Below are 13084 nucleotides of genomic sequence, written 5' to 3' on the forward strand. Positions count from 1 at the left end.
TACTTGAACCCTTAGTTTCAGCTATATATTTAATATAAAAATGGGTGTTTTCTTCACATCTTCCATACAAATATACATGATCTATATGTTGAGGCGCATCATGTTATACACCTCAGGTAAGTATTTTTTATATTAACAATAACATAATTTAGAGGGTTATCATAATTTAAAGGTGTTTCCAACTTTCCATGTACACGAGGCGTAGGCGAGCGCTTACCTGCCTGACACCGGCGGGCGGCGGCTCCTTCCGGAGCACACTTCCCCGCTGACCGGGTCAGCTCCTTCCCCTGCAAGTTCCCGCCAATTCTCCTCCCCCAAAAACCTAATCTGACAATCCCCAATCCGCCCACGAAAACCCCCTCCATTCCCCACGAGTCCTAACCACCCACCCCACCTTTCCTCCAGCGCCGCCGCCTTCGCGCCACCATGCCGCGCCGAGCCAGGAACCCCTCCTCCGGTGAGTCCCCGCCCAACCCCAAATCCCCCTCGCTAGCCAAACCTCACCTGATCCCCCGGAACCCTAACCCCCCGTCTCCTCCTTTGCTTTCGCAGGATCCAGCAGCGGCCGGCGGCGCCGCCGCGACGAGGAGGAGGATGATGAGGAGGAGTCCCTTTCCGACACCACCTCCGACTCCGACTTCGTCGCCGGCTCCGAGGACGGGGCGGAGGACGAGGAGGAGGAGGAGGGGTTCGCGCCCGATGAGGACGCCCCGCCCGCCCCCGCCCCCGCGGTGGCGCCGCCGGCTCCGCCGCAGCTGCTGATGCTGATGCCGATGCCGAATCGGGCGCGGAAGGGGGGCGGGAAGAGGAGGAGGAAGGGGAAGAAGGCGAGGGACGAGGACGGGGGCCCGCCCCTGCCGTGGAAGGTGTGGGAGGCGGCCAACGACAGGTGGCTCGACGAGCGGCCGGTGGCCGGCGGAGGCGCCGAGGCCCCGAACGCCGGGGCCGCTGCGGCGGGGGCGGCCGTGCCGACCGCGGACCCGGCCCCGAGGTGGTGCTCCCGCTGCTGCGATTCCAGAAGGAGTGGCTCGCGTGGGCGCTGGCGCAGGAGGGCTCCGTCTCGCGGGGCGGCATCCTCGCGACAGATGGGGATGGGGGAGGACATCCAGGCATCTCGCTCGTCCTAACGCCGGCCCCTCCGGCCCCCGGGCCACCAACCAGTCGGGGCTCTTCTCCTCTCCTCGCAGGCTGCCCCAATGAGGCAGAGGCAGATGGGTGCACGTTGGTCGTCTGCCCGGTGGTCGCCGTCCATCCAGTGGGCGGGAGGAAGATCGAGCGGGCACACCGCCAGTGGCAGCGTGCGCGTGCTAATCTACCAGGGCGCCAAGCGTGGCACGAAGAATTTCGATTTCAACAGCTATGACTTTGTAGTCACCACCTACTCTACCATCGAGGCGGACTACCGGAAGCACATCATGCCACCTAAGATCCGGTGCCAGTACTGCGATAAATTGTTTTACCCCAGCAAGCTGAAGGTGCACTTGAAGTATTTCTGTGGACCTGATGCAGTGCGCACGGAGAAGCAGGCAAAGCAGCAGAGCAAGAAGTGGGGCAGCAGCAAGGGGAAGGGAAAGAGAAGGGGTCAAAAGAAGGACGGTGATGAGGAGAATGAGGATTTTGATGAATTGGCTGATGAACCTGTCAGCCAGTCAAGGGGTCAGTCACCTCTGCACTCCGTGCGGTGGGAGCGGATTATCTTGGATGAGGTGATTTATGTGCCCGTCATGCTTCATTTTAATGTTTTTGAGTGATATATAATCTATAGTTGCAATTAGAAAACTACTCATGAAGGTACCAATTAAGCAAACAGGATACTAGATCGAATAGAGCTAATTGATTAGTTGATTCAGTACAAGCTATCTATTGAGTTGTAGAAAATGGAGGTGACTTCTACTATCCAATCTGAGGAAAATTCAAATGGTAACCTCCATGTAAATTTGATGATATAGACCAGGGTGGAAAATGCATCTCCACAGTATTCACGAGCTATTTGCAACCTACTGTTTGTATGGTTAAGAGTATCTACTACTTAGGTGGTACACAGAGGTGTTATTGTATGTTTGTGGTCAATATTGGAGAAATTGTTAACTGGTATTTGCGCGATCATCGTACGTAATTCAACTCGATGACACTTCCTAACTGGCAATTGCTGGCCCATATTTTTTGAGTGGTGGACCCATATTTAGAACACTGCTTTGGACTATTATTATGATGACTTGTGTTCTTTACCTGCTATTATAAACAATGATTGTCTTGTATGTTTGGTTTCCTTACATTGTTTGCTTGAAATTGACGTATCCAATAATCCAAACATTTCAGTTTGATTACTAATTAGATTCAAAAAATTGCAAAAGGTTGTTTGGCTCATTACATTTTAGTGTACCAACTGCAACTGCATCACATTGGCATACTGTAGTTTCTGCTTACATATGTGTGTTTATCAATGTTTGCTGCACCATTCAGATAGCGCAGATTAAGAAAATTGAGCAGGCAGTTACACAAAACATATAGATTGTGTACCTCTGTATTGGTCTCCCATGTTTTGTGGCATCGTTGCTTTATGATGTTATTGAATATGCCAACGTTTCTCAATACTGATATGTGTGCAAATAGCATGGTGTCAGATCTAACCATCGAAAAGATGTTATCCGTAGCCTGGTGTCAGGTATAACCATTCATTTTCTGTTTTCGAGCATTATGCCTGCTATGGTATACTCCCTCCGTTTTTTAATATATGGAGTTTAGGATAAGCTATTAGTTCATTTACTCAGTGTTCTTGGTTAAGTAGTAGTTACCAGAGATGATAGGTTCTATCGAGTGGAAGTGGATATACTCCAAGTGGAGAGCTATTTACTCAATTTTTTTAATAGTATGGATATCATTTGTGGAAGTTTAAATAACTAAGACCAATATTTATATTTGGGAAACACATTGTGATAACTCAATCAGTGCATGATATACTGACGTTTAACTTGAATGTGTATATCGATATTCTGTATTTTACTTAACAATTGAACATTTTATGATCCTAACCCTTCTGTTAATGAATTGCTCTTTCTTTCTTTTTCGTATGTTCAGGCTCACTTCATAAAAGATAGACGGTGCAATACTGCAAGGGCTATTTTTGCGTTAGAGTCAGAATACAAGTGGGCTCTGAGTGGGACACCTTTGCAGAACCGTGTTGGAGAACTTTACTCGCTTGTCTGTAATAAATATCTGAACAAACAAAATATAACACCTTCTAGATTATTTGTTCTTACATGCTGCTTTTGCAGATTCGCTTCTTGCAAATCTTTCCCTATTCAAACTATTTCTGCAAGGACTGTAACTGTGAGATACTAGATACCAGGTAAGATTTTCAAAGCCTTACTACTGTTCTCGAATCTCTTTCCAGTTAAGGTAACCAGCAACCTTTGAAAAGATAAGATACTTTTCAGCTTAAAAACATGATTTCCTTGCAGTTATATTGCATAGGCTATGAGCTTTCACTGTTCCCTTCGTTTCTTCATTTGTTCCTTTGGATTGAGGACCTGACCAGCATATCTACATTCTCCTGCAGCATGAAGAAACTGTGCGACTGTGGTCACTCATCTGTTAGGCACTTTTGCTGGTGGAATAAGGTGAGGTACAGGGTCCAGTTATATCACCTTTGTTTTGCACGTGCATTTGTTTGTCATGTCAGATGCTGACAGAAAGCCAATATTCAATAGTACATAGCGAGGCCAATACAGTTTGGTTCAGTAAGTGATGAAGGCAAAAGAGCAATGATTCTTCTGAAGGAGAAAGTTCTGAAAGGCATAGTGTTAAGGCGCACCAAAAAAGGCCGAGCTGCAGATCTTGCTCTCCCGCCAAAAATTGTGAGTGCACAATTGCTCACACCTTCATTGTAATACCCTTTTTCTCTCATTTGTTTTCCCTTTATAAGAAGTTGATTTTTACATGATAGGTGACATTGAGGAGGGACTCTTTTGATAAAAACGAAATGGAATTCTATGAAGCTTTGTATACTCAAAGTGTCACACAGTTTGATTCGTAAGTTGTCGTTTCCTACTTGTGCTTACAGAGTTACAGAGTAGCCAGCAGATTTCTATGGTTATACTGGAGATGGTCCTTCAAAAATTTGACAGCCAATTTGCTCTGAGCAATGAACCCACTTTTCTAGCTTCTAACAGTTGGAACCAGTGTGCCATCATTGCAAAGAACTAGTGTCCCAGTGGACCTCTTACCCCCTTTTCCTTAATTCATGCCAATGCCACCAGGTTTATGGTTATGTCCTAGCAGAAGCATGGACTCTTTTAGTCTTGTCAGTTTTGAGCATGAATTTCTTTTTTGTGATGTTCACTGGATGGCATTTGTTATGTTGCTAATGCAAGTGATCTTTTCCTCCACTTGCTTTTCCATACAAAATTTAGGTTTTTACCTTTGCACTTTTTTCTGTAGATATGTAGCTGCTGGAACACTGATGAACAACTATGCTCATATCTTTGATCTTCTCACAAGGTTGAGACAGGTGAGTTGTATGTATACATTTCCTTGTGGATAGGCAAATCTCCTTAGGCTCAAAATCCCATGTCCAGATGCCTCATTCATGTAGATGGGGGCAACAGAGGCATTCATTTGTCTTATTCATATAGGATTGCACCTTTAACTATGTTTCTTTTGGAAAGTAACATGTTGCGTGTCCTGACAAAATTGTAGGCTGTTGATCATCCCTACCTTGTAGCATATTCCAAGACAGCAGAGCCTCGTGAAGGATTGAAAAACGAAGGAAATGAATCCATGGAAAGCCAATGTGGTATATGTCATAATATGGCTGAAGATGTTGTGGTTAGTAGATTGCCCCTAAAAAGCGAGAATAGTTAGTAAAGCTTATATGCTATTCATTCTTGTTTTCCCCTTATCACAAGCTGACTTTCAGTCTTTCACACATTGACTTTTTTTTTCTGTCAAGGTTACCTCTTGTGATCATGCATTCTGCAAGACTTGTTTGATAGACTACTCTGCAACTTTGGGGAATGTTTCATGTCCATCCTGTTCAGTACCTCTTACTGTTGACTTAACAACAAAAAGTTCAGTTGAAAAAGTAACTCCCAGGGTCAAGGGCCGCAAACGCTCAGGAATACTGAGCAGACTAGCAAGCCTTGCGGATTTTAAGACTAGTACAAAAATTGATGCATTGGTAAGTCAGACAACTTGCTAGTGTATTTTGTTCTTTCTACTTTATTGTGTTATGATGCCATGTTTTTTTATATGACATGATGAAGAGAACAAAACAATATTTACGCATAGTGAAAGCTGAAGCTATTTGCCTGTATAAGAACCTTGCGAACATAAACTTCCACTAAATTTGGATTGAGTATCCACATGGGGACTCACAAGTAGACATGGTTCCGCACATTTGTGACAGTATATCAATGGAGTGATTAGTCCCACAAACAGGTTGTATATTTATGTTTCTTTGGAGTTTAGAGCTCATTGGAGCATACAACCTCGAACTCACTATGGATCTGGAAGTCTATACAGCACATTTTGGCCTAATATCATGGAACTTAGAGGCTTAGTCTCCCTTAGATCTACTACCAAAAAACCACAAGAGCTACTGTGGCTGTTTCTTACCTCATGGCTCATCAGTAAAGCACTGTAGTGTATCAACCTATGAGTTTTACACCAATCTTGGGCATAGCTACTTATTACTGCTTCTGTTACCATAAAATTTCTTATCACTGACCTTTTCTCCCAATTATGCAGAGAGAGGAGGTACGAAACATGATTGAGCATGACGGCTCTGCCAAAGGGATTGTATTCAGCCAGTTCACATCATTCTTGGATCTGATTCAATTCTCCTTGGAGAAGGTAAGTATTGATAATCTGTACCAGTCTTAACCCTTGCGATCTTGTCCATCGACAGTCGAGAATAATAAAAGATGATTTGGCAGTCCGGCATCAAGTGTGTCCAGCTGAATGGGGCCATGAACATTACTGAGAAGGGAAGAGCCATAGACACCTTCACCAATGACCCAGACTGCAGGATCTTCCTGATGAGCCTGAAAGCTGGAGGAGTTGCTCTGAATCTCACTGTTGCATCTCATGTGAGCTTAGTCAACCCTTTTTTTCCCCTAGTACTTTTTGCCTACTTTTTTTTTTGTTTCTGATAGTGGACTTATACCATGCTGGATGGTAGGTTTTCCTGATGGACCCTTGGTGGAATCCAGCGGTCGAGAGCCAAGCCCAGGATCGCATCCACCGAATCGGACAGTTCAAGCCAATCAAGTTCAGTATGACTTGCCTTATCTTGCAGTACCGATTCAAATCGTTGTGCATGTTTTCCCTGGACGATATCCATCCCTCCTTTTCTAACTACCTTGTGGTTGTGGTACGGCAGGAGCACGAGGTTCGTGATCAAGGACACGGTCGAAGAGCGCATACTGCAGCTGCAAGAGAAGAAGCAGCTAGTGTTTGAAGGGTAATAACTAAAGCTCTCTTTCTCATCCAGTATCGGATACCAACATTTTGGCGTTAGTACCGTTCTGTGGAAGCGGGATGCAGCCTGCCTGCTAATGCTGATGCTGTCGTGTTTGCTCTGTGCTGCAGCACCGTGGGCGACTCGCCGGATGCCATGTCGAAGCTGACGGAGGCCGATCTCAAGTTTTTGTTCCAGATCTAACTGCTGCCGGGCATGCATGAGTAGCGTAGCGTGTCCTAGGAGCGCCGGCATGTCGGAACCCTGACCTCACACCATCAAACGGCAGGGCGGCGTCGGGCGTAGATCGACTGGTAGCGTAGCTTTTGGATCGCAAACTGCAGTGTAACGATGGTAGCGAGCCTTCACCATGACAGAGTACCCTGGACCGTAGGCGGTGGTAGTAGTAGTATCCCTGATCATTGCGCGTACAAGTGGAACGCCTGGAGGGTAGCCCCTTTTACCATTCTGGGGAAGAAGACTAGAAGATGGCGTTATTGGCCTGTGTGCAGTGTCGACGTGTCGTGTGACGTGTGATGCCGCATGTGCGTCCCGTGTGCGCGGAGCATCTGTGAGACCGGAGCATCCGCGGGAGGACCGGGGTCCTGTCCGGCGATGCGATCGATCCCGGCCGGGCGGGTCCGCGTCGCATCAGCCGGCAGGTCGCAGGTGATTTGTGGCAGGCGGCAGTGGGCTGGGACGCCGGGTGGACCGTCGCCTGAAGGCACAGACCAGACCTGGTGCTGCCGTTGCCTTCACAGGACACACTCACAGGGCGGGGCACGGGGGTAGCGATTGATCACCGAATCGTTTGCCTGTTCTCCTGTGACGGTAGAGCTATGGATTTGCCCATGTGTATAGGTGAGGTGGCCTAGCAGCACTCTGATGGTTGCGCCTGGTCGGGCGATCTGACTGCCCCGATCGAGGGGCACGGCAACAATCAGCGGTGAGTGATTGGCCAAGAGAAGCCTGGCGGCTGGGGCTGTACTTGCGGGTAGATTTTAGATAGGCAGCCTATCCAAATCTGATAGCGGGGACCGGTGCCTGGCTCTTGTAGTCTTGTCTGCAACTAGGGCGGTGACATGGGCGAACGAAATGAAATCACCAGCGACGAAGGGTGGCAGCTACGCGCGTTCCATCCAGGCTGACCGTCTGCCGACACACAGCAGTTGGTCTGCGGCAGGCAGCGACAGTACCGTGAGATGGGTTCCCTCCTCATTCCTCGAGTCAAGGTCCCAAAGTCCAAACAGCGGCGTCGCGTGTTTTGTTGGCCGTTTTTGCATCGAACATCGTACTACCGCGGAGCGCGCGCAGGCAAAGCGACAGTGACAAAGCCTGGCCGGCCGGCGTACCGCGTACTGTTCGTCGGACAGACGCAGACCCCCCCTATCTTTTCCTTGGACTCGTGCGCAGGGCGTCGTCCGTAGTGACCAGTGAGTGACTAGTGGCGCCTTCGTTTGCCTTGACTCTTCAGCGGCACTGGAGCAGACTGCAGACGGCAAGCAGAAGAGCATCTCACGTGGACGGCAGGACGAAGCTACTTGTCGTGCCATTTCCGACGACGCAACGCAGCAGGTACCCTCCTGCTAGGGCCGATGCCACTTGCCACGTACGGAGAGAGACGCAGGAGGAGTCCACCTTTTATCTCACGACATAAACGCCGATTCCTCTAGCCAAACAACAAGATGCGTCTGCATCATTACATCCACGGTGGTGGGTTATGCTAGTACATCAAACCAAATTAAACTCCACGCACGGACGGGCCCATCAATTATCGGCGAGTCGCGTGGCGCCAAGCCACTGCAGTGAAGCGATCGGCCTAATTAACCGCCGCTTGCGTGCGGTGGAAGCGATCGGCCGGCTGGCCTGTGTGTGGCTAGGGAAGCGGAGACGTCGCGTCGTCGCGTGACTAGGATTTGTTTACGAGACGCCGCGCGGTGTGGTGTGGGGGCGCCCCCCGGCCCGGTGCCGCGGTCTCCCGAGGCCGTGCACATGCCCGTCGCGCTCACCAGCCACTACTCCGGGGGGCCTCAGCGTTGCTAATTGCTATCGGGACTCCGACTCCTTGCATGGATTCGGCTCTGGGTCGATCGGCATACGAATTCACCGGATTCGTTGCTAACTGTTATGATCAGATTCTCGGCATTCCTGATTAGCCTCATCGGAATCCGCTATCAAATCAGAAATCCACTAATCCCAAGCGCATCCCCACCCGGTACGCCACGTCAGCCCTTCGATTCCACACGCAAGAATCGCCCGTCCCAAGTTTCGCTACACAAATCTTTTCACCACGCTATGCCTGGAGAGCACCGAGACGATGAGTGCTTGGTTGGCAGGTACGTTGCCATCAGCAGCCGATGGAGCTGCACGATGCATGCACGCTAGGTACGCGGTGGTTTTCTACCGACCCAACCCTTCCTCCTACGTATCCCCAAAACAACTTGTGTGTCGTGTCGTCTCGTCTGCCACCAGTGACAGTCTCTCTCCCTCTCTTCGATGATCCGCCGGCGATTGAAGTGGCATCAGTGGGCGCCGTCCTTTTCCTGTCAAGCAGTTTCGGCCAGCCAGCTCCGGGCTCCCGCGTCGTGATTGTTCCGTCCGGCCGGAGCGGCGTCCCGTCCGTCCATCCGTCGCCACCCTTTCCCGAAAAGGACCCTGACCGATCTCTTCGACCTTTTCTCTTTATCTGCCTTCCGGATTCGGAAAGGGATCGGAGGCCGGAAAGGCAGCAAACACACAGCCTAGCAGCCTAGTCAAAACCCGGATCGGTCGACATCGTATTAGTGCGCTAGTAGAGTGCATTATTGTAGTGCCAGTACAGTTCCCGGGCAATGCAATGCGAAAAGGATGTGCAGTGTTTGCCCATGGTGATAGCCGTAGCGGTGGAAGGAGTTTTTCCACGTTCGTTATTTGTACGACATCTCCGGCATTTTATTTTCGTCAATGAATCATTGATCTTACAATTCTTCCCTAAAGAAGCATTTTGTTGAGGAGGTGAAACTCCAGTGCTCGCATCCATCTTCACTTCCCATGCTGACTTGTATTTGAATACTAACCATTTTGATATCTTTCTAAAGAAATCTTTCCATATATCCATAAAGAAATGGACACCATCTTTGACTTTTCATCATCTAGAAGGTCCTTGTGTGATGCTATGACCACGCTAGAAAGTTCAAAATTGCATCGTATAGACCTCTGGAATTGTCGAATTCTCTTACGTATCTTTCACTATCGGTCCCTTAGTTACATACTCCCTCCCGTTTGGACTTCTTTATGTTTATATCTATACTATACGTCTAGACATAATTGCATAATAAAATTTATCAATCTAGAAAAATAAAAAATAATTAATAATTTGGGACGGAGGGAATAAGAGCTAGGAGCTCAAAATTTTCCTAGCTAAGGAAAAACTTTAACAAGGTTTTTCAAACAGTTATTTTTAGGAAATACGGAAACTTTGAAATCCGGTTCGAACCTAGAAGTAGATCCTGAATAGCACGAACAAACCCCAAGATCCACGCTGATGATTTGGATCTGTGAATCGTGCGCCCGTGGCCGTGGCCTGTTGCGACAGTAGCAGCAATCCCGGGCACACCCCCACCACCCAATGGCCATCCATCCTGACAGGTGGCGCGTGGGCCCCACCGCTGACACGCCCCTGACAGGGACCTCCCCACCCAATGGCCATGGCTGAATCATGCCAAGCGAGAGGACATGCCCTTTGGAGTTTGGACTTTGCAGTTTGCACGCGCGGTGAATGGTCAATCAGGATCGCAGTGTTTTTACCTCACCTGATGATGTCACGGTCACTGCGTAGATCTTGCGCAATGCTCATGCAGCAGCACTGGTGGTGGTACTGGTAGGTTTACGCGATTACTCCATCCATTTTTGTGCAGAGCAGCAGCAATCAGCCTGCTGTCAGTTTCCAGACCAGTCATTTTGCAGGCAAGCTGCAGCCAGTCACTGCGCTTCCACGGTGATAATTGCTTGCTGGGGGTCAAATACTTGTGCTGTGCACGTCTGATTTCAGAAACAGGTAAGATGCCAGCTTATGTTTCATTTGGCAACTTGTTCAAGAATGACTCGACCTCGTCGTCCTGTGTACGGGTTGCAGGAGCATCTGGGATTTTTATCCATGGTGGTATTTCCCGTTTATTGTAAAGAGAAGAATATTTGTTCCAAAATCTATAGTAGGAGTATTTGGATAATAGGCCCTTCTTGGCCCACTGACATTACTTAGAAATGGATTGCAAAAACCACACTATCAAGTCAATTCCAAGCTCCAACCATCTGAATTCCTAATAATAATTGGTCTGAGAGGTGCTCCCCACTTGCCATTCTTTTTTTTTTTTGGAAAAGCACTTGCCATTCTTTGTACACCACCAACCAAAGCCTTTCATGCATGTCACGAGATGGGGAAAAGAGTTATGTAGCTCACCTGCTAGAGCAAAAAAAAAACGGGAAGGGTAGCTAAAGAGGAATGCATCACTCTAAGCTAGGGATCATAGTTAAGTTTATCACAACCACCAGTCCTACCATGCTGCAACAATTATATATATTATTGCATCAATTTTTCCCTCTGGATCGGTACACTTTTGTACTCCCTCCGTTCCAAATTATAGGTCGTTTGACTTTTCTAGATGTATAGATATTATTATGCATCTAGACATAGGGTATATCTAAATGCATAAGAAAGCCTATGAATCTAAAAAAGCCAAAACAACCTATAATTTGGGACGGAGGGAGTACATAGGTCTTGGTTTGGATCATAAGTTTTGAGTTATAACTCCTCCTACCAGCTTAAAGTTAAATTTTTCTATGCATATTTTGCAAATGGAGGCACGTTATATTGGAGTGCATGCATTCCCTAACAACATGGTTCCGCCCCTAATGCCACACTTCACATCACTTATCTCTCTCGCTTTCACCTTTTTTCCCAAATCTTGTTAACCATCATCTCATCTATCTTTCTTAACCATAGCCTCACATTGCCATCACTGCCACAAATTATCGTGTATGATTATTGCACTTTCTTACATGATTCAGACGCAGGTCTTGTTTCCGACTTGCCCAACCTACAGTTCTAAGGGCCACTACCACCCTAGGAGCACTAGCAACCATTGTTGGTAAGGCATGCTACTTGGAGCTACGCTCGATGTGCTCATGAACAAGACACGCTAGAAATGCGGTAATATCTTGCTTTTCTATATAAAAAACGATATTACCTTTCCATATAAAAAAAACATAGTTGGTAATGGTGGTTTGTTCTACATAAGATTTTTTTCAATAATTTTTGTGTACCTATGTATGAAAAGCATAGATGACCTGCTTTTATGGTTTCTTTACTGTTTAATTATATATGTATTTTTCTACTAAAAAGCTAGTAAAAAATTAATATTTGGAACAACCACTAGAACAATTATTAGAGCCCGCCACGTTTTTAATACCTTTTGTTGGAATTTTATTGCAGCGCATGCGGCGACCGATAGCTAGTCTTAATATGAAGAACAAAGTGCCCATAAAATGTTGTTTTCTTTGAGTTGGTAAAATCTTGACCTAGTGACAAACAATCCTTGATTTGATGACTGATTTTGAGATAGGACTTGCGATTTAAGAGGTTTCAAGATCATTACAACCGAGTTGCCTAATACCTTGCTAATACCTACTAGAACAACTTTAGCTAACAGAAAGTTTTGCCTCAAACAACACATAGAATCTCATCACCAAGTTTGCTAGACCGGCATGCATGTTGATATTTACTTAGATCCAACCTAGTACTTGACAACTTAATTAGCACAGAATCCAGTTTACTAAAAAAACAATTCCATGACGCCTTTGTGATTGGAATTGAAAACCGACATCATGTGCTCGCTAGTCAACAAAAGATTAAAGAAAAAGCAATATAAAATCCAAGGAGACCATGCGAAATTTCCTGGTGTAAAGTAAAGCGTGTGCCCCTAGCAGGCCATGTGGGAAAGGAAAAACTGGACCCCGGCAAAGACGGGAATGGATTTATATCGTCGAATAAAAAAAGGACCGGAAATTGTCGTGCTGTCAGAAAAGATCGAAAGCAGATGGAAAAAATAACAGGAGAGAGAAAATGTGAAAGCGACGCGGTCCACCACCTATGTAGACCTGGCCCATAGACCAAAACCCAAGAAACACCCTCTCAGATCTCCGGTCCCGGCCTTGGCGGCAAATGGGCTGCTCAAATACATGAATTTTGAAGGTGATCATCATATGCCAGAATTTATAATGTAATTTCATGCTTAGATCGTCTCTAAGTCTTGGTTCTTGCCTAGGGCTAACTACGTGCCCTTGGTTTAGCTATAGAAATGGCTAAATATTCAAGTTGGAAAAACAAAAAGGTTGGTCCCTAGAAGTATCATAAACATTACTGTATTTATACTACAATGGGATTCTTAATTCAAATGGAAGTATTGCATTGATATGAATAACTGAACACAAAATTTAAATTTAACTAACACCTTCTTTTCCGATAATTTCAAACACCAAGCTAGTAAAGGTTCCTCAATTGTGTTTGACTAAGGAAAAAATATTCTCCTCTTTGCTAAGAAAATGTCTGAAAAGTCTAAAATTTGTAGGAACGTCTTCCATGTGTGA

The 13084-nt window shown here is 46.6% G+C and overlaps 1 protein-coding gene across 1 annotated transcript; it reads left to right on the top strand.

Moving 5' to 3' along the window:
- Positions 1-330: 330 nt before the first annotated feature.
- Positions 331-6963, top strand: LOC101779275 (ATP-dependent helicase rhp16-like). Its single transcript, XM_022823804.1, is given in 17 exon segments — positions 331-457; positions 553-981; positions 984-1252; positions 1254-1706; positions 3079-3201; positions 3276-3349; positions 3560-3620; positions 3711-3857; positions 3947-4032; positions 4441-4510; positions 4699-4827; positions 4952-5179; positions 5749-5853; positions 5937-6089; positions 6182-6270; positions 6383-6463; positions 6592-6963. Coding segments are annotated over 17 exon segments (2601 nt in total). The 5' UTR covers positions 331-426; the 3' UTR covers positions 6665-6963.
- Positions 6964-13084: the final 6121 nt, after the last annotated feature.

Source organism: Setaria italica, chromosome II (assembly GCF_000263155.2).
Source record: "Setaria italica strain Yugu1 chromosome II, Setaria_italica_v2.0, whole genome shotgun sequence".
NCBI classification, from domain to species: domain Eukaryota; kingdom Viridiplantae; phylum Streptophyta; class Magnoliopsida; order Poales; family Poaceae; genus Setaria; species Setaria italica.